We start from the raw sequence: 21,999 nt of genomic DNA, 5'->3' as shown, positions 1-21,999 counted from the left end.
TATAATTTAGGTGCTAGTTTTTGGATTTATCACTATATTTTGTGAATTTACTGCAGTACGTCGACCAAAACTATATTATGAATTTACTGGAACAACTTAACCATGGCTCTCAGTCTAGAGAACTAATAGTTTTAAGCTAGCTTATCTCTTGACAAAGCGCAAATATTAATATTTAATTTAAAAGAAAAATTACTAGAAATAAATTTAACTAATAGACAAATAGATTTCATCTCCTGGAGTCCCAAAGAATTCGTATCGGGAATATCGTTTTACGGCGTGTATATTTAGTTGTAACGGATAATGAAACTAGAAAACATCAGCTCAGATCGGCACGTTGGGCACATAAAAGCGGAGTTTAATGGGCGGCCTCCTCCTTCATGCCACTGCCCACTGGTCCATGACGGCGCTCCCAGATCAGACGATGCTTCTGCTTCATGTACGCGGTCTTGGCACTGGCGTAGCCTCCCAAATCGCCATCTAAAATAGGTCACATCTCGTGTTATCAACACATAAAACATCAAAGATGGGTCAGGGATTCCACTCACACTTGATGAACCAGTTCTCGGTGGCCTTCTCGTACTGATCGAACAGCGGCCTGCACTTGACCATGTGGTCGGGCGCCTCGTAGAGGGTGCAGTCCTCGAAGCGCTGGCGCAGAATGTTGACAATCTCGTTGTCCACCATGCGATCCCGGCGGAACTGCTGGTCGGCCTCAAAGCGGCAGACGGCATCGTCCGTGTAGCACTGGTCGATCGTCGGAACGCGGCGGAAGCGCTGGTGGTACCAATTCTGCTTCTGCTGGTTCGGCTCCACAATGCTCTCTGTGGGATGAACAAAAGGCGCATTAATATCAAGTCTTAATTAAAATCTGAATGCACTTGCATTGAAAAACATTAAGTTAATGGTTTCATACGGTCTTTGACTAAATTGGTTATAAATTAACGGACCGCTTTTAAAGGCTGCCGACTAATATTATTACTGATTTAGTTCGTGCTAACTAGTGATTGCTAAAATCAGGAGATTATAAACATTTTAGCATTTTAGCAAAGCAGTGTAAACAAAAACAAATGGCCAGCGAGTTGAGGTTATGTCATTATGTAATTGTCTGGAATTTGTCCGGTTTTTCGGATCGTCGGCCAAAGGAAACGGATCCAAGTCGCATCAGGACACTCCGAGGATCACACTGGATGGGCATCCTTATGGACTACGTACCACGGAACCAAGTGATGGGTCCATCGATGACATTCAGCACCGACTCGGCGAAACTGGCCATCGGACTGCGTGGCTCCGGCATTTTCTGGCTTTCCTACCACCTGGAGTATGCGGAATAGCTGTTAGCTTATAATTTCAAAGGTTTCGCTCTTTCCTTTGACGGAAAATACTTAAAAACCCATATTTACGTGAAAAACTTTGTGTAAAAATTTGTTGTAGGACCGCCGATTGTATCTGCTAAAAATCCACAGCGCACTGGAAACAGCTGTTCGAGCATATGGTCACACCGGTGAGGCACCGCAGCTGGCATGTTTGCACTGTCAAACTGCGGTCACACTGGCTGCGCTCAGCAAATTTTTGCTTGGGTAATTTTTTTTTAGTTGTTAATTTATTGTTTCTAAAGCTGTACGCTGTGCAGCACAACCCTTAACAATGACTTGAGACCACTCAAACATAAACCAAATATTTTTTTTTTTTTTTTTGCACGTGAAACATAGTGATAAGGATATACAGCAACGTGAAAAAGTGAAAACGGCCAGAGCGTTGCAGTGAATTTTCCATTAAATGATGAAATCGAGGATTAACGCGGTCTAAGCATGTGTAACTGATCACCAGGAGACGGGTAATAGCAGGTAACTAGCCCAGGCGGCACCAGGTAGCGCAGCGGGCGGCGTGGCGCGGGCCAGCGAGGAACTTGGCCAGCGGAGTCTCACTTGCGGGCAGCTAAACGTAAACAAAACAAAAGACCGGCGTGCGTACAGTCCCGGGCATTAGAATATAGCCACCATGCTGGCCCAGACGGCCTACCTGAAGGTGACGCGCCTCTCGCTGCGCTCCGCCTCGAATCTCTCCAAGCGGCGGGTGGAGGAGCTGAACTCTGGCATCGGTGAGCTGCGCCAGCTGCTGTCCTGCGTCGTCTGCTGCCAACTGCTGGTGGATCCGTACTCGCCCAAGGGCAAGCGTTGCCAGCACAACGTTTGCCGACTGTGCCTGCGCGGCAAGAAGCATCTGTTTCCCAGCTGCACGCAGTGCGAGGGGTGCTCCGACTTCAAGACCTACGAGGAGAACCGCATGATGGGCACACAGCTACTGTGCTACAAGACGCTGTGCGTCCACCTGCTGCACTCGGCGTTATTTGGCCAGCTGGCCGGGATGCGGCCCCAGGTGGGCAGGGAGCTGGTGCCGCGCATCAAGCTGCCGCCCAAAACCACACAGGAGTTTATTCGCGAGGGCTCAAACATCTCCGACACGTTCGACACCTTCCTTCCCCAGCCGGATCTGCCGTTCCTCAAAGACATGCCCACGTCGCTGCCCGCCGAGACGCCGCCCACCACGGCGGCCACTACTCCGGAACTGCCCTATGATCATCACCTTAACATCAGTGACATTGAGGCGGAGGCGGCGGCCACAGCGGAGCAGGGTCACTTCTCGCCGCTACCACTGCTGCCCACAGGATCTCGCATGGGTCTGCTCTCCCACGCCGGGCAAATAGTCATTGCCACCGAGAGCTCGGAGTCGGGCTTCATGGAGCAAGCGTGGACGGATCAGGTGGACCTCTCCGGCGCGGTTTCGGTGTCCAATTACCCCAATAGTGGCAGCAACTTTGCCGTGTCCTACGTGATGCCCACCTCTGCGACCACGACATTCGATCCACAGGAACTGCACATCGGACAGGTGGTGCAAATGGCGGACTCCACACAGTTGGCTGTGCTAGCTGCCGTTGAGGAGACCGTGGAAACGTCTACACAGTTGACCGTGCTCTCCACCAGCGTTGAGGAGACCGTTGAGGAAACTATTGAGACGGTTGAAACATCCACCCAGCTGGCAGTGGTGTCCTCCGCTGAGGAACACAACGAAATCTCTAGTCAACTGACTGAGCTGGAAGGCACGGAAACCGTCGAGGCTACGGGCATCGTTGAAGAGGCCGAAGACACCGAAGAGACCTCAATTCAGTCAGAGGTTGTGGCTGAGCACAAGGAGGACGATCATCACATGGAGATGCACACTTCACAGTCACCTGTGTTGGCAGAAGTTGAGGAGTCAGTGGAGGAGCATGTTACCACAAAAACGCAATTGGGCCAGGTGCAAACAGAATGGCAGGATGAGGAGCTGTTGCAGAAAGACTGTGAGGTTGCAAAGACGGCAGCTGAAGAGGCAAAGGAGAAGGAGCAGCATCCCAGTACGGAGCTGCAGAAGGATGACAGTGAAGAGCCAACGCTCAAGCGAAAGAGAACCCGTAGTCTAAAAGCGTCACAAGCTGCCAAAATTGAGCCTGCGCCGTCTGATGTCAAGGCGAAAATGCAGGCTGGAAAGGGGGCTTTCCGCAGGATTCGCGGCAAGGACAAGGAGGAGAAGGTGAAGCCTCCGAAGCCCAAGTGCCGCTGCGGTATCTCCGGCTCGAGCAATACCCTAACCACCTGCCGGAACTCACGATGCCCCTGCTACAAGAGTTACAATAGCTGTGCCGGCTGTCATTGCGTGTGCTGCAAGAATCCCCACAAGGAGGACTACGTGGAAAGTGATGAGGATGATGATTTTGAGGATTTCGAAATGCTCAAGGAAGTTCCAGAGCCGATGACTCAATCGGAGGAACTACCCGCTGATGCCAGGCAGGAGGAGAACAGTCGCGACTGCGCGCCGCCAGATTCTTCGGGCGACGGCATAAGCTTAGTGCCGCTGAACAATTTGCAGCACTCCCAGCATCCTTTGGTGCTGGTTCAGAACGAGCTTGGCGACTACCAGGGTAAGTTTCCTCACAGATGTGTCGGATCTCCTCTAACCCCGTACTATTTGCAGGCTTCAATATCTTCCAGGGCAGCAAGCCCGTTGATCCGGCCACCGTTGGCTTCATGCGCGTCCAGCTGCAGCACAGCGATGGCAACGGTTCCGTTCCCCAGTATGCTTACATGATGCCACCGATCACGGTGCCGAATCTATCAGCTCCATCACTTTCGCCACCGCCTCCTCCTGCTCCGGACAGGGAAGTCATCGAGCCACCGGCGAAAAAGTTCAGAACCAGTAGAACACGCCGAGGAAGGGCCAACTTCTCGGGCCTCGACACGGTGGATGAGCTTGTCAGTGGCGGATCCAGGAGCAATTCTGCCGCTGGCGACAGATCATCGGCCACTGACAATGCCCACTCACTGTTCGAGGAGATCATGTCGGGCTCGGATGACTTGTAAGCTCATCCTAAACTCATCCCTAGATGTTGTCTTGTCTTTTTTTTTTTGTGTGTGTGTGTGCTTAGTGATGTCCAGATCCTTTACAGGATATATTTGTCGTACGTTATGGATGGCTAAATTCAACACTGAATTGTATTCATAACGTGGCATCGTCATTGATCCTCTTACTTTTAAGTTATGGTTTCGTTGTGTTATATATCCCTCTACCCAAGCAACTTCCACTCAAATGAACTCCCAAATATCTTTTAGGAGCATTCTACATCCTGAGGATTTCCCACTTCCCTTTCTGTAATCAACCAGCAAACGTTTCCAAAACTCAATTTTTTTTAATACGTATTAAGCCAAAAGTCTTATGTGTAACTATGTGAAGCAATTCTGCAGCTGCCGCAAAAAAGATCTTTTTAAGAGCAAAGCAATAGTCAAAACTAAAGAATATTTTCGTTTAACGAACAGCGAATTGTAGAATTACTTAAATGCTTTGCCCAAAATGCGGATGCTGTGAGCCGGAAAAACCCTTTTTTTTTTTGTAATCTAAGAAATTTTTTTGAATAGGCTAAGACTTTTTTTGAGCATGAATTTTTTTGAGCACGTGAACCTAGGATTAAGAACAACAATTCAAGTAAGCCATATATACCCATATTATATATGCAAAAATATAACTAATAAATATTTAAATAAATATGAGCATTGCTACTCTAAAAAATTCCCGATTTTCACTGGTATTTAAAACGGTTTTCGAACAGTATAACACATTTTTTTCATTATGCAAGCTGGTTCCTGATTTCTAGAACATCGTTCTTGCGAGTGGAGTGAGTCCAATGAGTGCCCACAGAGTCTCCAATGTGGCCAGCACATTTCCGCTCACTTGAGTCACTCATTCTCAATTCCGAGTTTAATCAGCAGCTCCGCGAGCAGAGTCGCCCTTAGATAAGCGGATCGCCGCCTGCGGCTCATCATTATCTTTTGATTAACGCGCCAGTCGCCAGTCGGCGGCAGTGCGTGTTTGCTCCGAGTAGAGAACGGAGGCTGGCGCGTTTTCCTCCACTTTCCCAACTGATAAGCAGAAGCTCGAGTTAATCCCCGAAAGATGAAGCCGTTGATAGTGTTCGTGCTCGTGGGCCTGCTGGCAAGTGGCTGCCACATTGTCCACTCCCAGGAGCCTGGTGAGGGTAAGCCCAATTTCAGCTCCAGCCCTACCGGAACTAAGTCACTCACTAATGACCTTTGAGCAGCCGTGGAGCAGGAAGCCAGCGAGTCGGATGACGCACTTAAGATCAAGGAGAGTCAGGCCAAAATAGCCGCCCAGGTGGAGGCCATGCTCGTGCACTTCCAGCAGGAGGATCCGCAGGGCCTGCCCGGCGTGCCCGTGCCCGATCCGTTGGAGGTGCCCAATGTGAAGAAGAGCATGGGCATGGCCAACCTGGACATGAAGCAGGTTAAGGCTCACGGATTGTCCAAGTTCCGCATTGATAAAATGAATCTAGACTTGAAGGAAATGAAGGTAAGTTTACAAGATGAATTCTCATGAAATTCAAGTTTCCAATCCTTCGTTCTTCAGTTCAACGGTGGCCTCCAGCTGGACCAGATGCTGGTCAAGGGCCAGTATACGCTCAGTTCATTCTTCTCGAAAGCCAATGGACCCTTTACCGTCATTCTGAAAAATGTCTATGCGGAAGCGACCGCCTTTTTGGCCGTGGAGCGAGATGGCCAGCTGGCCACGGACCGCATCAAGATCGACATTACCTTCTCGGACATGACAATGGACTTCCAGAACCTCGGCTTGGTGGGCAGCGTCTTCCAGAGCGTGGTGAACGGTGCGCCCAATTTGGTATTCGACGCCATGAAGCCGTTCATGCTCCAGGAGGCGGACAAAAAGCTGCGCAGCGAGATCAACGTGATGATCCAGAACACGTTGGGCGATCGCCGGCTGCCCAATTCCATAACGCCGCTGGATAGCGCCATAGCCATGGCACGCAAGATGGTGCGCGAGAAGGGCTACGATCCGTACCACTTGCCCGATGTTAATCGCACCATGGGCGTGTTCAGTGTCCAGTTGGCAAACACCTGGATCAATGGCATCTCTAGCTTCTATCGGGTGGGCAACATAACCGCTGGCATGGCCAACAAAACGGTGTCGGTCGTCCTGCAGATAGGCACCCAGCAGGTGACGGGTGCTGGCCAGTGGGAGGTGGGTGTGGGCATGATGACCCGCGTTGGTCACGTACAATTCACGGTTCAGCACATACGGGCCACTGTGGCCCTCAGCCAATCACTGGACACACGCAAGCGGGTGCAGATCACCGATCTCCAGTTTGACATGGGCAACATACAGGTGCGATGCGATGGAGCTGGAACCCTCGACTATATCATGGAGTTTGCCGTGAACGTCATACCCAACCTACTGCGCTACCAGATCATGGACGCCATCGAGAACCCCATCAAGCAGCGCGTGCAGGAGAAGTTCAACACCATCGATGTGGAGCAGGTCATCAAGACCATGGCTGAGAACAACTTTAACTTTGACCCAAAGCTGTTGGGCATATGAGTGTGTGTAGTAAGTAAGAGAGTTTTGCAATCGAATAAAGATTTATCCCTGGAACATGGGTAATCACAAGCTAGTTAAAGTATACGCTATCTACATCGGCTGCGCCTTGCAGTGGAATGTGCCTAAGGGTCCTTGACACTGAAGCAGAGCAGCTGCAGACGCATGTTCCGCTTGACTCGCTCCAGAATCTCGTCCGCCTTTCGCTTCTGCTCGCCACTCAGCGGAGGATTGATGGCCTCCAGCGCTTCCATGAAGTAGTTTCTAATGCAGATCAAAGGGATTAGTTTTCATCTTCTAAAATTCAAAAGCATTTCATGTAGATCACTCACTTGGCAGTCTCATTGACGTAACCTTCCAGGGAGTCTCTCAACAGACGGATATCCACGTGTGCCTGAATCGCACCCGTGAAGCTAAACCGCTGCACACAGCTCATCAGACGGGCCAGCTCTTCGGATATGGTTTGCACAATGGACTCCAGGATGGGACGCAGCAGTGCTGGTGAGATGCTGTAGATCTCCGAGTAGACGCCCACCAAATTATCGCAGCACTCGTGAGCGTACGGTCGCAGCTGGCCGATCTCCATCTCGTGATCCCACTGGAAACGACCCAGGTACATAGACGGCTCAATGGTGCCAACCAGCGGATCGCCCTTATGCTCGACGTACTCCTCCAGAAGGTTGGTAAAGAGCTGGTTAACCGTGTAGCGCGCCGTTTCGATTGCCAGTGTGGGCAGCGGGTAACCGTAGCGAACGAAGATGTCACCAATGCGCGGGAAGAAGATCTTGTTGCAGTACGCATAGTTGGCCAAGCAACAGAGCATGCGCTGCTCCCAGGTCACAGCCGCTGCTCCGCCGCTTCCAGCCACCGAGTCTGGCTGCTGGGCGTTGGGGAATCCAAGTAGCTGCGACACATTGTGGGTGGGCGTCTCCTCGTCGTGGGAGTGAAAGGCCAGCTCCTCGATCACCGCGCTGAACGCGGATAGGAATTCTTGCAGTCGCTGTGTCACCTCTCTCTGTCCATCCGACTGCGGCTCGAGGAGATTGCCCTCCCGCGTCTCCCTTTGCATGCACACAGACTGCACCTCGTCCAGCGTTTCGATGAGCAGTGTTTCCAGTGCAGCGGGTAACAATGTGGCCCCAGGATACTCCTCCACGCCCAGCTCCCAGGTCTCCTGGCTGCCCAGCTTTTTGCATCGATCCGTGGCGCGTTTAAAGATAATTGAGAAGCAGAAAAGGCGCACCTCATCGATCAGTTTCTGTATGATGTCCAGCGCTTCCGAGGGCAAATCCAAGCTTATGAGCGTGGCATAGGCTATCCTTGTGAAGCGCAGACACTGCGGAATCCAGGGAAGAAACTGATGCGTTGCCGATGCGGAGCCAATGGGCCAAGCCAAGCCGCTGGACTGACGCAGGGCACGTTGGTCGGTGGCAATGAGGATGGCCAATCGCAAGTAGACACAGAACTTCTCGATGGCGTTCAAAACCATTCGCTTAAAGTCCCCTGGCTTGGGATCATGAGGGCCGCGCAGCTCGCCGGTGAAGTATAGCTGGCCGAGACGCCACAAGTCCGGCAGCTGAGAGGCGGCAATGTCGCACAGTTCCTCGCAGAAGTTAACCCGACTGGGCGCTTGGCTGGAATCCCTGTTCTTAGCCTTTTCCTGCGGACCCGAATCCTTGCTGGTGTGCTGGTCAAAGGTCTGGCGAAATGTCCACTCCAGATACTTGGCTCTCGCCTCGATGGCATCCCAAGCGGGATCGATGTTGCGCAGTTTATCGCCAATGGGCGTACCGCTCTGCTGCAGTTCCAAACTGATCAGGGCCTTGATAAGCTTCTTCTGCTGCTCCACGCTCTGTGGCATCTTGACCACCTTCTCGTGCAGCTGCTTCCTTATGGAGAGAATCCTTTGGTCGACCTCCTCGAGCACCTTGCGAAAGATGGGAATCTCCGTCTTGCCAAAGAGATTCTTGGCGCGCGAGTAGTCATTAACCACAATGTCGTATTCACCCGCCTTGGCACGTCGGTCCACCGAATTGGGCAGACAAAAGAGGAACTTGTGCCGCGACAGAGCGAACAGAACGGAGCGCGTGGAATCCGCCTTCTCCTTGCGCACCAGCACATCCGTGAATATCTTTTGCGACTCGCTAATGGAGTCTGCAAGCAGAGAAACATTAGAATTGGATTTCGCTATATATAGAACACAACTCACTTTCTATAGATGTTTCCAAGATATTAAGGGTCTCATTGCCGTGCAGCTTGACATCCTCCTGCAGCTTGTCCCGGATGTTCATCAGCGTATCTAGCTGATCAATTACCGATCCTGCGTTGGACTTGAGAAAGGACAACTGACCTTCCTTCTGGCTCTCCACTTTGCGCTTCAAGTAGGACAGACCTGCCTTGAGATCCTCAAAGGAGGTGGCCAGGTGATTCTCCAGCAGGAACCAGGCCGGTGAGAAGTGCTCCTGTGACAGATCCCCGCAGGCTTCGGGAAACAGATCCCGCAAGTCCTCGGGAATCTTCTGCTCGTTACCCTCGATGGACAGCCCCAGAGGATCCTCCTGCGTCAGTCCGGATTGGGCCAGGGTGCGTCGACCCCATGCGAAATTCTGCGAGGGCGATTCCTCGATCCACACGGCGGACTCCTTGAGCGGACCAATGGTCTCGTGGTAGGCACGGAACTGAACCGTGGACGTGCCCACTCCGCCGCTCAAAGTGGTTACTATGATGTCGCCCTTTCCCTTCGCCGGACCAGTGCGTGCAATGATTTTATTGGGCGACTTCCACTCCGCCGACAGCAGGCAATCGGAACCGCAGATTTTCAGACCTTACATTTTCGTGGTAAAGGGAAAGTCATCAGAAAACAGAAGCTACATATTTGGGCCAGACTACGCCTACCAATCAGATCTTGCACTCGGGTGCCCAGAAACTCGCCGCGTATGATGACGCGGGTGCCAGGAGGACCCTCCTTCGGAGATAGCCCCGTTACCACCGGCTGCGGCGCCATCGTATGCTGTATTACCCGGAAAAACTAATTAAAATTCAATAAAAACAGTGAAGAACAGAACTTTATTTATTGAGAGAACAGTGTTGGAAAACGTTTAGTCAGTGGTGAAAGCTGGGCTGAATTGTGGCCAAGCTTAACGGACAGCAATTAATGAAATAATTATGAGTAAGAAACGGGCGAGCTTAATTATTAAATCCAAAGTAAAGTATCACATAACATATGAAATAAGGGAATTTAAATGATGTCATTAAGAACTAGGCAACTTGACTTATATTAATGAAATCCATTTACCCTTAGCTATACTCTTAATTCTAGCTAGGTTTTCCTGCACAGCTGAGCATCGCTGGAAGGCGCAGAGCTGCCATCTCTGAACAGCTGATTGATTGTTTCCAAATCCGCCGCAGAAAAATGGATGACGTCGAACGAATTCAGAGCGAGAATGAGAATTTGCGGAAGATTCGCAACCGCCTGATGCAATGGGAGTCCAAAACGGACCCGCTGGCTGCTCTGAGTATCCAGCAAGAGGAGCACCTGGACGTCCTGACCAATCTGTGGCGCGACAACGGACCATCGGTGAGTGGATATCCTCCTCGATTGGCAATCAGAGATTTGCTAACCGAATCTTTTGTAGGCACCGGTACCGACTACGCCCACCCCTACGGGTTCCAGCGATTTACCGGCAGTCACTCCCTTGCAAAGCGGCGATGACATTAAGCTACCTGAGGAGGGACTCCAGAACACCAATGAGTTTCTGCTCTGGTTCGCGGACGTCAGCGCCGAGATCGAGCAACGTGGCGATGCCGATTACCACAAATACCTGCAGCAGCTGGAGCAGCGCAAGGCGGAGTGCTCCCACATGCTGGACCAGATCGCTGGGGCCATGGAGCGCCTGGGCGCCCTGTGCGACGAGTACGACTTTGTGTCGCAGAAGACAAGCGCTCTAAATACGGCCAGCGAGCAGTTGATCGAGGAGCAGGAGAGGCTGCAGGAGCTGAGTAACGAGATTCAACGCCGTCTGCACTACTTTAGCCAAGTGGAGTTGCTCAACCAGCGACTTCAGAGCCCCACGCTTTCGGTGGCTAGCGAAGCGTTCCGTGAGTGCCTCAACAAGATCGACGAATGCCTAAACTACATTGAGGAGAATGTGAGCTTTGTTCTTTACCTACCGTCATCCATGTACTAATTGCCTTCATTGACAGCCCAAATTCAAGGACGCGGCCGCCTACAATGTGAAGTACAGGCAGTGCCTGGCCAAAGCCTCGGGTCTGGTGCGCAACTACGTAACGAGCGTGATAAACCAGGCCACCGAGGCCACACTACATCCCAAGAACAATGTGCCGGATGCCTCCACTGCCCTCAAGGCACCAGATGCCGCGTTTGCTCTCTACTACGGGAAATATCAAACGGCCGCGGCGAAGGTGAAGCGGGTTGCCCAATTGATTGAGGCTCGGTCGGAGCACAGCCAGGACTACGCCCAGTTGATGGCGGACCTACAGCAGCACTACTTGTCTCAGCGGGCCAGCGTTATGTCGCCGGCGGTGAATCTGTCCATACAAAACGTTAAGGTGGCCCATAAAGGGGATCACTGCTCTCTCACCCGAAGCGCCTGCGCCTTTTTGGTGCACGTTTGCCAAGACGAACAGCGTTTGTTCTACCAGTTCTTCAGCACAGGAGCGCCACACCTGACGTAAGACATATGCTTACATCTAATTGCAAACAAGGATTGATCTCATTTTTCAACGCAGGGTTTATCTGGAGGGCTTGTGCACCATTCTGTACGATACCATGCGACCCTTTATTATACATATTAATCACTTGGAAACGCTGGCGGAGATCTGCTCCATTCTACGGATTGAAATGCTGGAGGAACATGTCCAGCAGAACCGTAGGTGTACATATTACTGTTCTAATCAAACCCCATTTATTGTGCTTGTATCTATCAGCTGTTGCACTGGAGGCCTTTGCCACCATCGCTCACCAATTGCTGCAGGATGTGCAGGAGCGTTTGGTCTTTCGAGCGCATCTATACCTGCAGTCGGACATTCAGAACTTTAATCCCTCATCGGGAGATTTGGCCTATCCGGAGAAGTTGGAAATGATGGAGGTGAGTGGCTTGGGAAGATTTAAACTGATTGAAAACTAAAATCTAAATACTTGATTTCAGAGTATTGCCTTGTCCCTGCAAGAACCCGCCCCTTTGCGTCGCTCCGATTCTCGCAACTCCATGATATCCAGTGTCTCGAGTGCTGTGGAGACGGAAAGCGTGGCCACTGCCTACACGGTGAAGCAAATGAGTAAGATTATGAAGCCTTTCAGTCAGAAGGAAAACTAACACTTGAACTATATAGATTCCCCGGCCGATCTGCATGGCATGTGGTATCCCACCGTGCGCCGTACATTGGTGTGTCTTTCAAGGCTTTACCGCTGCGTGGATCGACCCATTTTCCAAGGACTCTCCCAGGAAGCGCTCAAGCTGTGCATCCAGAGTGTTTCTCATGCGGCGGGCAAGATTTCAGCCAATAAGACGCCGATTGACGGCGAACTCTTCGAAATCAAGCATCTCCTTATTCTGCGGGAACAGATTGCACCGTTTCGTGTGGACTTTACAGTGAAGGAAACGTCGTTGGACTTTAGCAAGGTGAAGACGGCAGCCTTTGGTCTGCTGCAGAAGCGCAAACAGCTCTTTTCGATGGGCAGCAATAATGCTCTGCTGGAATTCCTTCTGGAGGGCACGCCCCAGATCAAGGAGCATTTGCTCGACTCTCGCAAGGAAGTGGACCGTCAGCTAAAGTCCGTGTGCGAGAAGTACATCAAGGATGCGGTTCACATGCTGGTGGGCCCTCTCGTCACATTCCTGGAGAAAGCGCAGAGTCTGTTGGCGCAATCCAATCCAGCCACGCCCCAATCGCCGGAGTCGACGAAAGCCAGTTACGTTCTTAGGCAAAGTCCGTGGGCCAGTCCGCAGCAGATCAGCAGTATAATCCAGGAGACTCAGCGCCTGATCAAGGCCAAGTTGGCGGTGCTGCAGCGTTCCATGCAGCTCTACCTAAGCAATCGTGATACAGAGTTCATCATCTTTAGACCGATCCGAGTAAGCATTCACAGCGTTTGCTCACGAAGTATGATTAATCCATCTCTATATTTCCATGCAGAACAACATCATTCAATCGTTTGTGAAGCTAGAACAACTGCTGACCACCAATGGTTACTCCACAGATGATATGATCATCACGAGTTGTCCGTCGGCGGAGCAAGTGTCCATACTCTTATCCAGTGCCAGTATTTTGGCCGCCGAGGGAGTCGCCAGTTTTGCAGCAGCAGCGCGCAAAATTAGCACCTCGTCATCGGTGGAAGGTTCCACGGTGGGCAGAAAGTTAAGCACGCTATCCAATAAATCTGAGCTGGTGGAGGAGCCGAAGGCTGAAGAAGCGGCTGGCCAAAAAGAAGTGGCTCCCGCGGAAGTTACGCCCCCGGCCAAGATCGTGGAGGAGCAAGTGGCGGAAACGCAAACGCAGGCCAGCACCGAATAATTTGCAATGTATCTGTATAACTATAAACGTGTATCTATTTATGTAGCTAAGCCTTGTATCATATTTATCTGAGTAAGATCTGTTTGCAATAGGGTCGATTCCCTTATTTTCCTTTAACGAGCCGTGTTTATAACTATCTATGCTTTCCAAATGTAGAATTAACATTGATTTATTTTTGCTAAAGCACGAAGAATGTGACGAAGTCGAAGTAAATTACCAACATATAGTTACGATAACGGAGTTTCATTAACATCTAGTAGTTGGGCAGATTTCTAGCTGCTGGTCAAGTGATGGATATGTTGAGAGCTGGCTGCGCTGCCTTCTGAGAACTAGGACAGTAGGCACTTGTCCTTGGCATTTCCCTGCTGATTGTTACCCCCGCCCACAGTCACCTGCTGGGCGTTGTTTGTTGCCGGAGGTTGGCGGTTGCCTTCCGCCGCGTCATCCTGCTCCATGATTGATAAGGCTAGGGCTCGTGCCAGCGCCTCGTCTTCGCTCTGCAAGTATTTAAATCATGTAGTGAAGTTTGATAAAAGTCTAGAACGGTCTAGATATGTTTAACATGCTTCTATTAATAGACTTATGAATCATTCAGCTACTCTTCCCTTCATTCCCTAACTATAGTACCAAGTTAAGACCAGCTTGCCAACTCACCATATTGCCCTGAATGTTTTGTACTTGTGTGGCCTGCACAGGTCGAGGTCTGGAATTGGTATTGCTGGTGCTGCTGCTGGTGGGCTTGCTCTGCCTGCGTCTCTCGGCCGCCTGGGCAGCCATGGATCGGGAGTCTGAGTTCTTGAATGTGGACTGCCATCCCCCACTGGCCGACGATGTCGAAGGTGCTGGCATTGGCTTGCAGTCGTGGTCGCTGGTGTGGCGATGACGCAGGCAAAAGTTCAGGCGGCACTGCGAACAGGTCACTGGGATGAGCTCCTTGCGCTTGCAGCCCTTGGCATTGCAGCGATTGGTGTAGATCTTCTTGCTCTCCGACTTGCACTGCTGGTCAATGTGCTGGCCCACTGTCACATCGGGCTCCACTCCAGGTGGCGTGGGCACGGGCTCCCGACACAGTGGGCAGACGGGCACCTGCACGTTCTTCTTGTAGGCTCCTGGGCAGCTGTGACGGTCGTAGCTGTAGTGCGAGGCGCAGAAGACCTTGTCGCACGAGTCGCACTTAACGGGCAGAAAATCTGGACGTGGATGAAACTTAATTCAATTAGCTTCTGCTTCCTGGTTGGCGTATGGTATCTGATCTTACCCAATCTGTTGCAGGTTGCCTCGCTGCAGTGCTGTCCTAGGTGTGGGAATTCCATGATTGTACTTCTCCGGTTACTCTTTTCCTTTACACTAAGCAGATGTGTTGGGGCAGATCCTATATATGGCTGTTATTTGGAAAACTTCGAGAAACAAATGGGTTTGTAAATGACTAAACACTTATTTTTTTTTGTTGTGTTCAGTGTGACCGTTGAGTCAGTTATGAAGAATACACCCTACAGAAAGTGCAGTATTTCAAAAATACCAGAACACCGTCGCTGGCAATATACAAATAATTCATTTAAAATATTCAGTTTTTAGCAAAAACAAAAGTAATTTCAATGCTATTATGTACCTGTAAAATGCATACATATTAATGACTATCAACAAATTAAAATATCATAACATTTACGTTGAAAATTTTGTTAAGCTTCACCGCATTTTTGACTGCACAGAAGTTACAGATTGATATTGAAATTTACTCAGAATTTTGCCTCTTTGAAAATATTTCAAAAATATGCAAAATGAAAAAGTAAAAATTCCAATATTCATATATATACAACACAACACGAAAATATTTACATCTATACATATTTACAAATTTATTGTTGAAATGCTCTGTTTGTCATGATACAAAATGTTTAATTGGAATATATATATATAAATACATAAGTATACCAACAGTAAACAGGGAAACCCATTTCCCAATAATAATGGTATAAACTTCAATTTGGAAATCGCCATGAGTCTTCTTCACTTTCAACTAACTAACTATAGATCCATGGCTGTTTTTTAGATAATACCGAATACATGTTTTGAATGAAAATACGCAGAGTCTTGGCTCTGCAGCAAACTTTCAGCTTTCTGATAATAATTACTGTGTTCGAATAAAGAGATAGAGGCTTTGTGAATGCATATAGAAGGTTGAACCTTTCTATGCTTGCGAGGAATCGAAAGCAGTTTCCCAAAAAATACGAGCTTCGGCGGCAAATTGCTAGATAAGTGCTGAAGGCGAAATTGTAGCTCCAAATCGCAAGATTAAGATCGAATTTGGTCCCGCAGAATAAGTTCATAGCGCGCACAGCTGTTGGTTATGTAAAAAGTTTCTGGAAATGCAACGATGATCGGAATAAAAGTTAAACGATTTCGCGGGCAAACGGAGCAAAGGCCTCCCAATAGCTGACGATCTGCAAAGCAAAGAGAGTCGTTAACAAACAGCGTGTTCTCGGTGAAGAAATGTGGATATCTACCTGTTGCTGATGCGCCATTTGGTCTTCTATATACTTGATAATGTTTACTTTAAAGTCTTTAACTCTGGTCAATTCGAAACGCTCCATCTCGCGCTTAATTTCGGCCGAAATGTCGTCGAACTGCTGCTGACAGCGCTGCACCTTGCCCTGCCACTGAAAAATCAAACAATGGATTATTGGGAAAACGTAAATAACTTGCCACACTCACCTCGTCCACTTCTTGCTGAGCCTGGTCCAGCTTATCCGCCCTGTTGGCGAGCTCGAAGCGTCCACGGTTCTCCCGCCTCTTGGACAACTGCATTTGTGCGTACTGCCAGTTCTGGAATGCCTTGACGCGCTCATGGAATATGCACTTGATGGCCCCGAACAGGCCCAAGTAGTCCTTGATAAACTCGGCCAGAATGAAGAAGTCCGAGTTCGCCTGCTCGGAGCGCAGTAGCTCTATCTTCTCCTCCACGTCCGCCAAGTTGGACAGCGCTCTGGAGAGTCCAGTGTGCTCCTCGCAAGTGCTCAGCATGGCCGCCGACTTGGCCACCAAACCAGTGAGCAGCGACAGCTCACGACGCGACGTGACCAGCGATTTCATGGCATTGTGCAGCTTCTGCAGATTGGCGTCCAGGCTCTCCACCTCGGTGATCTTGTCGTCGAACCACGGATCGTTCTCGTCCATTTTGTAGGTAATCTTGTTCACAGTCTCGCCCACTTTGTTAAACAGGCGGATCACGCCGGCTCCACTGAGGGCAGAGGTATTCACAGAACGCGGCAACTCCTGGTCGCTCTCCAGAAAGTTCATAAAGTCCAAATCCACGCGCAGCACCGGATGCTGGGCGGTACGGTGTACGAATCGCTCCAGAGCCGCCCGACGGATCTCCACCCACTCCTGGGTCATGGGGGTGCCCGGTTCGCTCTGCTGCGGGCTAATCTTCACCTTGGTGCTGCCTATGATGTTCTTGGAGGGCGCCGGCGGTATGATGCGGCCCAGCCGCATGTACTTGCCCACCAGCAGATCATGAATGCCCAGAAAGTCGCTGAAACGTCGCAGGGTGCTGAACTCGCTGCGCTTGAATTTGGGAATGTTCGTTTTGGTCGTTACCCTGGTGGAGGCGATAAGAGTTTCATGCTAGTGCATCATGTTTTCTATGATAAGGAACTGCGTGACTCACTTGTAGGCCAAATAGGAGCCCATGCCATCGCCGATTTTCTGCGGATCCGAGACCACGATGCTGATAAAGAAGTCGCCATCGTCGGTGAGCACCTCCTGCAGCGGCTAAAGCGGATTGGGAGTGCAATAAGACGCGAATTCTATGTGTCCCTATGGAGCAACAAGCTTTGCTGGTGGGCGGCACTCGTGACGTAGCCACTAAACCAAACAAAGCGAGCGCTGATAAAGCGACCGACGACGCCCCGAAATAGGAGCTCAATTACTGGGGCTACCGATGCGGGCTGCATCAGCGTTTTTTGCCCCCACTTACGTGTATATCCCCGATGCTGCTGGGACTCAGGGCCGACACGAAAAGATCACTCTCGTTCCGATCCAGAGTTACGCTGCCCGGCGCTGGCACCTCCTCCTCCTCGTCCTCTGATCCCGTTGCCGCACCGTTGTTGATGTCCACCTCGGCGAAGTCGCGCGTGTGTTCCGGGCTTTCCACCTCCATGTTTGCTGGTATTACTCTGCGATTTTATTTTAAATTAATTGTAATTATCGGAATTTTTTTACTCGTTTCGTTTCGGTCGCCCAGCAGTGTGACCAGACCGCTGGGTCAATTAGAAGCTGAAAAGCTGACTGAAAGCTTTCAGTATTTACCAAAACGCTAAAAATACTGCATGTGGAACGGTATTCACGGTTACATTTGAAAAAACCGTTACAGACTTTTTATGAACACAATTAATATAAAAAAGGAAATATATTATATTAAATAATTAATTTTAGTTTTGATAACTGTATTTTTCTCAAGCTATTTAATTTTTTAATAGTTCCAAAATTGTTGGGAGACAGCCTTATCTTAAAATTCTTGTAAGCATTGCCTTTGATAAATTAGAAAAGGTTGCTCATAATTTGTGCCTTGTTTTTGATTAAGTAAATGCGTATTTAATTACTTTCAACCCCGAAACTTTTTGGCACAAACAAGACACTCTTTTCGGCAGAGAAACGGAAATTCCATTAGACTAATAAATTAAGAAGACGTATGTTCCAGTAAAAGTGTTTTGTTTGCTCAAAGGATCAAGTAACATAAATGTATGATTTTGCTACAAGTTTTGGCACTATTAATTATAAAATTGCACAACATACCTAAGTAGTTTATTAGAGCTCTATAACTATAAAAACGAGGTTCTGCTTCTCGTGCGACCTTTTCTTTTTCAGGAGCAATCTGCATTCTGCTTAACTTTTCGACAATAAACATTTGGCCAACTACATGCACGACACTTTGTCGACGTCTTGGCTGGGAGTAAGATTTCTTGCGATTTTCTGCTATTTTTGCTTTGTTTCCTTGTCGGGGCATATTTTTATGCGGAAAATTCTCAATTTTTGCAATTGCAAGTTTCTGTTGCCGCTGCTTGTTTTTCCAGCTCTGGGTCTACCCCCCCCTAGTTTTTTGGCGACTTTTGTTTAAATTATGCATACAGAAGTGTCGCAGCCACTTAGGAAAAGACAGGAGAGGAAAGGGGCGGAAAAGGGTGAAAAAGTGGGGGAAAAGTGGGAAAAGTTTGTCAGCGCTTGGCCAGTCACTGTGGATTTTCCGCATGAGAAATACTTTTAACACTTTCTGTTTGCCTTTTCCAACAAATTGAAAACGAAAATAAAGGATTATAGGGTCAGGTTTTAAGCGGCCCAAATCGCCAGATTTATAACCCACCCAGATGTCTGGCTTTATCTTTTCCCGCATACCCCTCGTGGCAACAAAAATCCTTTTACACTTTATTAATTTCACTCCCCTGTTGGCTTTGATGATCTGCCATTTTCTTTCGCTGTAAACTTTTTCGCGAATTCACTTTTTTGTTTGCCTCCATCGACGCACTTGAGCCTCGTCACCGGCATTATCCTCTTCCACATCAGCGGTCTGCGATTAATAAAGGCATGCGGTTTAATTGCCAGCGGACTTTAATGGCTGTAATGGTTAATGGGCGAAGGGGGCGAGGGGGTAAAGTGAAGCCTGGCGAAGTGCGAAGCACTGCTGAGTGAGCACTGAACGGGAATTACTTAGAGTCAATTAATTATCTAGGTGGTTCACCAGCTAAGCGCTTTTGGACTTAAGTAGATCTAACAAGCCAACAAGCTGATAACAACTGCGATAAGAAATTCCTGCCATTTGAAAAGAAATGTGTATGTGAATCAGTAAATAGTTGCACCAGATTAGGGATTTAAGAGCTGAATCATTGATACAAATCTCTAAAGCGAATAATAAATGCTTAATAAAGGTTAAATTTAGACCATTGTTCAAATAGTCATAGGCATACGCTATCAAACTGATTTTTTCTCCAAGTATTTACTATTTCTTATATAAGACTTGTTTTAAATTCCCAACAATTGCCCTTCCTCACACAAGCTGCATTTTATCCCCTATCAATGCATTTTTCCGACCGAGTGATAAACGCCCTCGTCGCTCTTAACCACATAAATCATCATTATAAGCATATTTGCAAGTGGCCTCCAACCAAACCGCCAAGCAGACCAACTCGCGGAGACCCCAGTGCTAATTACGGCCATCTGGGTAGGAGTGGGAAAGGGTTACGTAAGTGAAGATGAAACCAGCTAGCCACGATATCCAGTCCCAGCCAGCGATAATGTTTGTCAACAAACCGGAGGGAAAAAAGTTGTACATCACAGAGGCGTGACCACGGCCAAGTTAAGAGAAGCAGACAGACTGGGAAAAAAAGCCAACAGCAGCCACTTGTTAACTGGTAATTAGCCCTGCACGTTTGTCATTCTGGCCCACAAGTTCACCAACTTACACTGCGTTTCTCAGAAAAATTCGCTAAGTTGGGAAAAAATCATTTATTTTGGTCATAATCTTATCATTGGTCGTAAACTGTATCGTTTTCAAATCTCATTTTTAGTTACCCCCGCATCGTATGCTTTACTGTAGTCCAAAACCAAGTCGTTGATCACCTTCTTCACCTCCGTGGCGAAGATAAAGTCCAAGTGACCCCACGTGGGATCGGGCACCTCGTGAAGCACTGCCAAATTGGGCAGTAGATCGGGCAGCCGGGAGATGTCCTGCTTGTTCGCCGATCCATCCGACAAACCATAGTACAAATACAGCTCGGCGGTGATTTTGGTGAGATCATATGCCGGAGGCTCCGGCACACCGTAGTACTCCAAGTTGCGCTTGGTTCCCCAGTCGTACAAACGGAAATCGTTGGAGGCGTAGGACTGGATGAAGTGAATGGCCTGGTTCGAGGACACGCCAGCGGGATGCGTTTCGGCAATTTGCGGTAATAGAGTCTGTGATTGGTTGAATAGACGGCATTAAAATGATGTTCATATCAGGAGTTCCATCACTCACCTGGTTAAGGTTGCCAATTTCAGGACCTCCCCACAGAATGGCCAACGTTTTGCAGTAGCTGAGCATCAGTGGCCGATTGCTGCAGGTGGTGTCCAGTATTCGCTGGATGAACGCATTCTGCGGCAGCAGTACCTGGTTTTCCAGCAGCGTGGAGCCAATGCCATGATGACCAAATAGTGGAGCGGTGCCCACGATGAGCTCCTCCGTCGTGTTGCCCATGTAGACGGGCGGTGCCAGCATGTGCGCCGTCTTGATCTTGGCATTGTATTCCGGCCGATGGGCGCCCATTACGAAGAAGGATGTGCAGCCTTGGGAGTGGCCGACGTAGTGCAGCGCCTGCTGACCCGTTTGGTTTAGGATGTAGTCAATCGTGGTGGGCAGATCGATGGAGCCAATCTCGTGCCAGCTGAACTTCCAGAAGTACGGATGCTTCACATCCAGCCGCGTGTTGTTCCTCGAATAGATGTTGCCACGGGCATTGCCCAGCCAGACATCGTAGCCTGCATCTGCGTAGTTGTACGGCAGCGCATCCTCCGGTCCATTGAGCAGGAAGCAATCCGAGCAGCTGAACAGCCCGTGCATGATGAGCACCACCGGGCGGACACCACTGGCATTGCCCAGCTTCGGGGAGTGGGGAATGCGGAACACATTTAGCACATAGCCGTCCGGGGTTTCCACAAAATGCGATTCGGCTGGATAGCCGTGCTCCTCAATGCGCTCCGCCTGCAACGAACATCAAACTTGAAATGGGGGCTCCAAATGGCTCCAATGCCATTTTAGCATTGGTTAAGGATACGTATGCGAATGAATCTGATTTAAATTTCAGCTTGCACTTCTCCATTTTGCACAAGTTTCACTTCAAATGGTTAGTGACTTATGTCAATATCAAGTTACGTAACTGCGCTTAAATTTCAGAGCAAATAAGCTAGATATCCAACTAACTAATCAACCAACTAACTTTAACCCACCGAAGTCTTGATCCGCTTAAAGGGTATATCGATGAAAGGATCAAAGTCGTCAGTAGCCACTGCCGTAGCCACAATGGCCAAAATAGTTAGCACTTTTGCCAGCATTTCTGGCTGAACTTCTGGCTGCGAAGGCGGTCGTACGACTAAGTGTGTTCGCAAATACCTATTAATCAACTTTAGTTGAATCTAATCTGCGATTGAACGTGGAGTGGGGCTATTTATTAGTGTTTCCTTGATACCAGAAAAGCGCCGCGTAAATCCAAGATTCCTAGATTTATACATTTTTCGCTGTCCATTTGGCTTGTTCAAGGCGATTATCGGAAATTGATACGTTCGCCCCAAGGGGGTTTAATTATTTTATAGCTCTTAAAAGCAATAAACCTAATGCTATTACTGGGTACGTGAAGGTAGGTAAGACTGGACCAAAGCACCGAAGCTGCCCAGTTGGTATCATATAATATATTCATATATTTATGAGGCGCTTAATTTAAATTGCCCATTTAATTTACTTATTTATAGACTTAAGCGCCAGTTTGCAAACACCTAATAAAT

At 49.0% G+C, this 21,999-nt stretch overlaps 8 protein-coding genes across 10 annotated transcripts; 3 read left to right on the top strand and 5 right to left on the bottom strand.

Moving 5' to 3' along the window:
- Nucleotides 1–262: 262 nt before the first annotated feature.
- LOC6526727 (NADH dehydrogenase [ubiquinone] 1 beta subcomplex subunit 10) lies at nucleotides 263–1,742 on the bottom strand. Of its 2 annotated transcripts, none has more exons than XM_039370440.1 (4): nucleotides 1,730–1,742; nucleotides 1,213–1,313; nucleotides 546–821; nucleotides 263–477 (listed from the first exon to the last, which is right to left on the bottom strand). In XM_039370440.1, the coding sequence occupies exons 2-4, from the start codon at nucleotides 1,292–1,294 to the stop codon at nucleotides 356–358; spliced, it is 480 nt and encodes a 159-aa protein (XP_039226374.1). In that variant the 5' UTR covers nucleotides 1,295–1,313; nucleotides 1,730–1,742; the 3' UTR covers nucleotides 263–355. The 2 variants fall into 2 exon arrangements, with proteins under 2 accessions (XP_039226374.1, XP_015053449.1); XM_015197963.2 differs by lacking the exon at nucleotides 1,730–1,742 and adding an exon at nucleotides 1,401–1,538.
- LOC6526726 (E3 ubiquitin-protein ligase msl-2) lies at nucleotides 1,506–5,097 on the top strand. Of its 2 annotated transcripts, XM_002087793.4 has the most exons (3): nucleotides 1,506–1,577; nucleotides 1,710–3,955; nucleotides 4,009–5,097. In XM_002087793.4, the coding sequence occupies exons 2-3, from the start codon at nucleotides 1,999–2,001 to the stop codon at nucleotides 4,392–4,394; spliced, it is 2,343 nt and encodes a 780-aa protein (XP_002087829.1). In that variant the 5' UTR covers nucleotides 1,506–1,577; nucleotides 1,710–1,998; the 3' UTR covers nucleotides 4,395–5,097. The 2 variants fall into 2 exon arrangements, with proteins under 2 accessions (XP_002087829.1, XP_039226371.1); XM_039370437.2 differs by having other exon boundaries at nucleotides 1,565–3,955.
- A 279-nt stretch (nucleotides 5,098–5,376) lies between these two features.
- Nucleotides 5,377–7,012, top strand: LOC6526725. The gene is made up of 3 exons (XM_002087792.3): nucleotides 5,377–5,563; nucleotides 5,627–5,895; nucleotides 5,953–7,012. The coding sequence occupies exons 1-3, from the start codon at nucleotides 5,482–5,484 to the stop codon at nucleotides 6,937–6,939; spliced, it is 1,338 nt and encodes a 445-aa protein (XP_002087828.1). The 5' UTR covers nucleotides 5,377–5,481; the 3' UTR covers nucleotides 6,940–7,012.
- LOC6526724 (exocyst complex component 2) lies at nucleotides 6,962–10,033 on the bottom strand. The gene is made up of 4 exons (XM_002087791.4): nucleotides 9,832–10,033; nucleotides 9,146–9,760; nucleotides 7,269–9,090; nucleotides 6,962–7,200 (listed from the first exon to the last, which is right to left on the bottom strand). The coding sequence occupies exons 1-4, from the start codon at nucleotides 9,938–9,940 to the stop codon at nucleotides 7,062–7,064; spliced, it is 2,685 nt and encodes an 894-aa protein (XP_002087827.1). The 5' UTR covers nucleotides 9,941–10,033; the 3' UTR covers nucleotides 6,962–7,061.
- A 281-nt stretch (nucleotides 10,034–10,314) lies between these two features.
- LOC6526723 (conserved oligomeric Golgi complex subunit 3) lies at nucleotides 10,315–13,700 on the top strand. The gene is made up of 8 exons (XM_002087790.4): nucleotides 10,315–10,513; nucleotides 10,572–11,084; nucleotides 11,140–11,627; nucleotides 11,686–11,825; nucleotides 11,884–12,044; nucleotides 12,105–12,234; nucleotides 12,289–13,031; nucleotides 13,093–13,700. The coding sequence occupies exons 1-8, from the start codon at nucleotides 10,349–10,351 to the stop codon at nucleotides 13,468–13,470; spliced, it is 2,718 nt and encodes a 905-aa protein (XP_002087826.1). The 5' UTR covers nucleotides 10,315–10,348; the 3' UTR covers nucleotides 13,471–13,700.
- LOC6526722 (AN1-type zinc finger protein 2A) lies at nucleotides 13,614–14,946 on the bottom strand. Its single transcript, XM_002087789.3, has 3 exons — nucleotides 14,729–14,946; nucleotides 14,125–14,660; nucleotides 13,614–13,967 (listed from the first exon to the last, which is right to left on the bottom strand). The coding sequence occupies exons 1-3, from the start codon at nucleotides 14,781–14,783 to the stop codon at nucleotides 13,800–13,802; spliced, it is 759 nt and encodes a 252-aa protein (XP_002087825.1). The 5' UTR covers nucleotides 14,784–14,946; the 3' UTR covers nucleotides 13,614–13,799.
- Nucleotides 14,947–15,301: 355 nt separating this feature from the next.
- Nucleotides 15,302–17,729, bottom strand: LOC6526721 (sorting nexin-2). Its single transcript, XM_002087788.4, has 5 exons — nucleotides 17,447–17,729; nucleotides 17,138–17,241; nucleotides 16,183–17,068; nucleotides 15,975–16,127; nucleotides 15,302–15,911 (listed from the first exon to the last, which is right to left on the bottom strand). Exons 1-5 carry the CDS (start codon nucleotides 17,627–17,629, stop codon nucleotides 15,861–15,863), a joined length of 1,377 nt encoding a protein of 458 aa, XP_002087824.1. The 5' UTR covers nucleotides 17,630–17,729; the 3' UTR covers nucleotides 15,302–15,860.
- A 2,224-nt stretch (nucleotides 17,730–19,953) lies between these two features.
- Nucleotides 19,954–21,606, bottom strand: LOC6526720 (lipase 3). The gene is made up of 3 exons (XM_002087787.4): nucleotides 21,448–21,606; nucleotides 20,480–21,202; nucleotides 19,954–20,418 (listed from the first exon to the last, which is right to left on the bottom strand). The coding sequence occupies exons 1-3, from the start codon at nucleotides 21,550–21,552 to the stop codon at nucleotides 20,014–20,016; spliced, it is 1,233 nt and encodes a 410-aa protein (XP_002087823.1). The 5' UTR covers nucleotides 21,553–21,606; the 3' UTR covers nucleotides 19,954–20,013.
- Nucleotides 21,607–21,999: the final 393 nt, after the last annotated feature.

The sequence above is a fragment of the Drosophila yakuba genome, chromosome 2L (genome assembly GCF_016746365.2).
Source record: "Drosophila yakuba strain Tai18E2 chromosome 2L, Prin_Dyak_Tai18E2_2.1, whole genome shotgun sequence".
Taxonomy (NCBI): Eukaryota; Metazoa; Arthropoda; class Insecta; order Diptera; family Drosophilidae; genus Drosophila; species Drosophila yakuba.
Note: the sequence above shows the minus strand (reverse complement) of the source record. Positions and strands in the feature narration are given on the sequence as shown.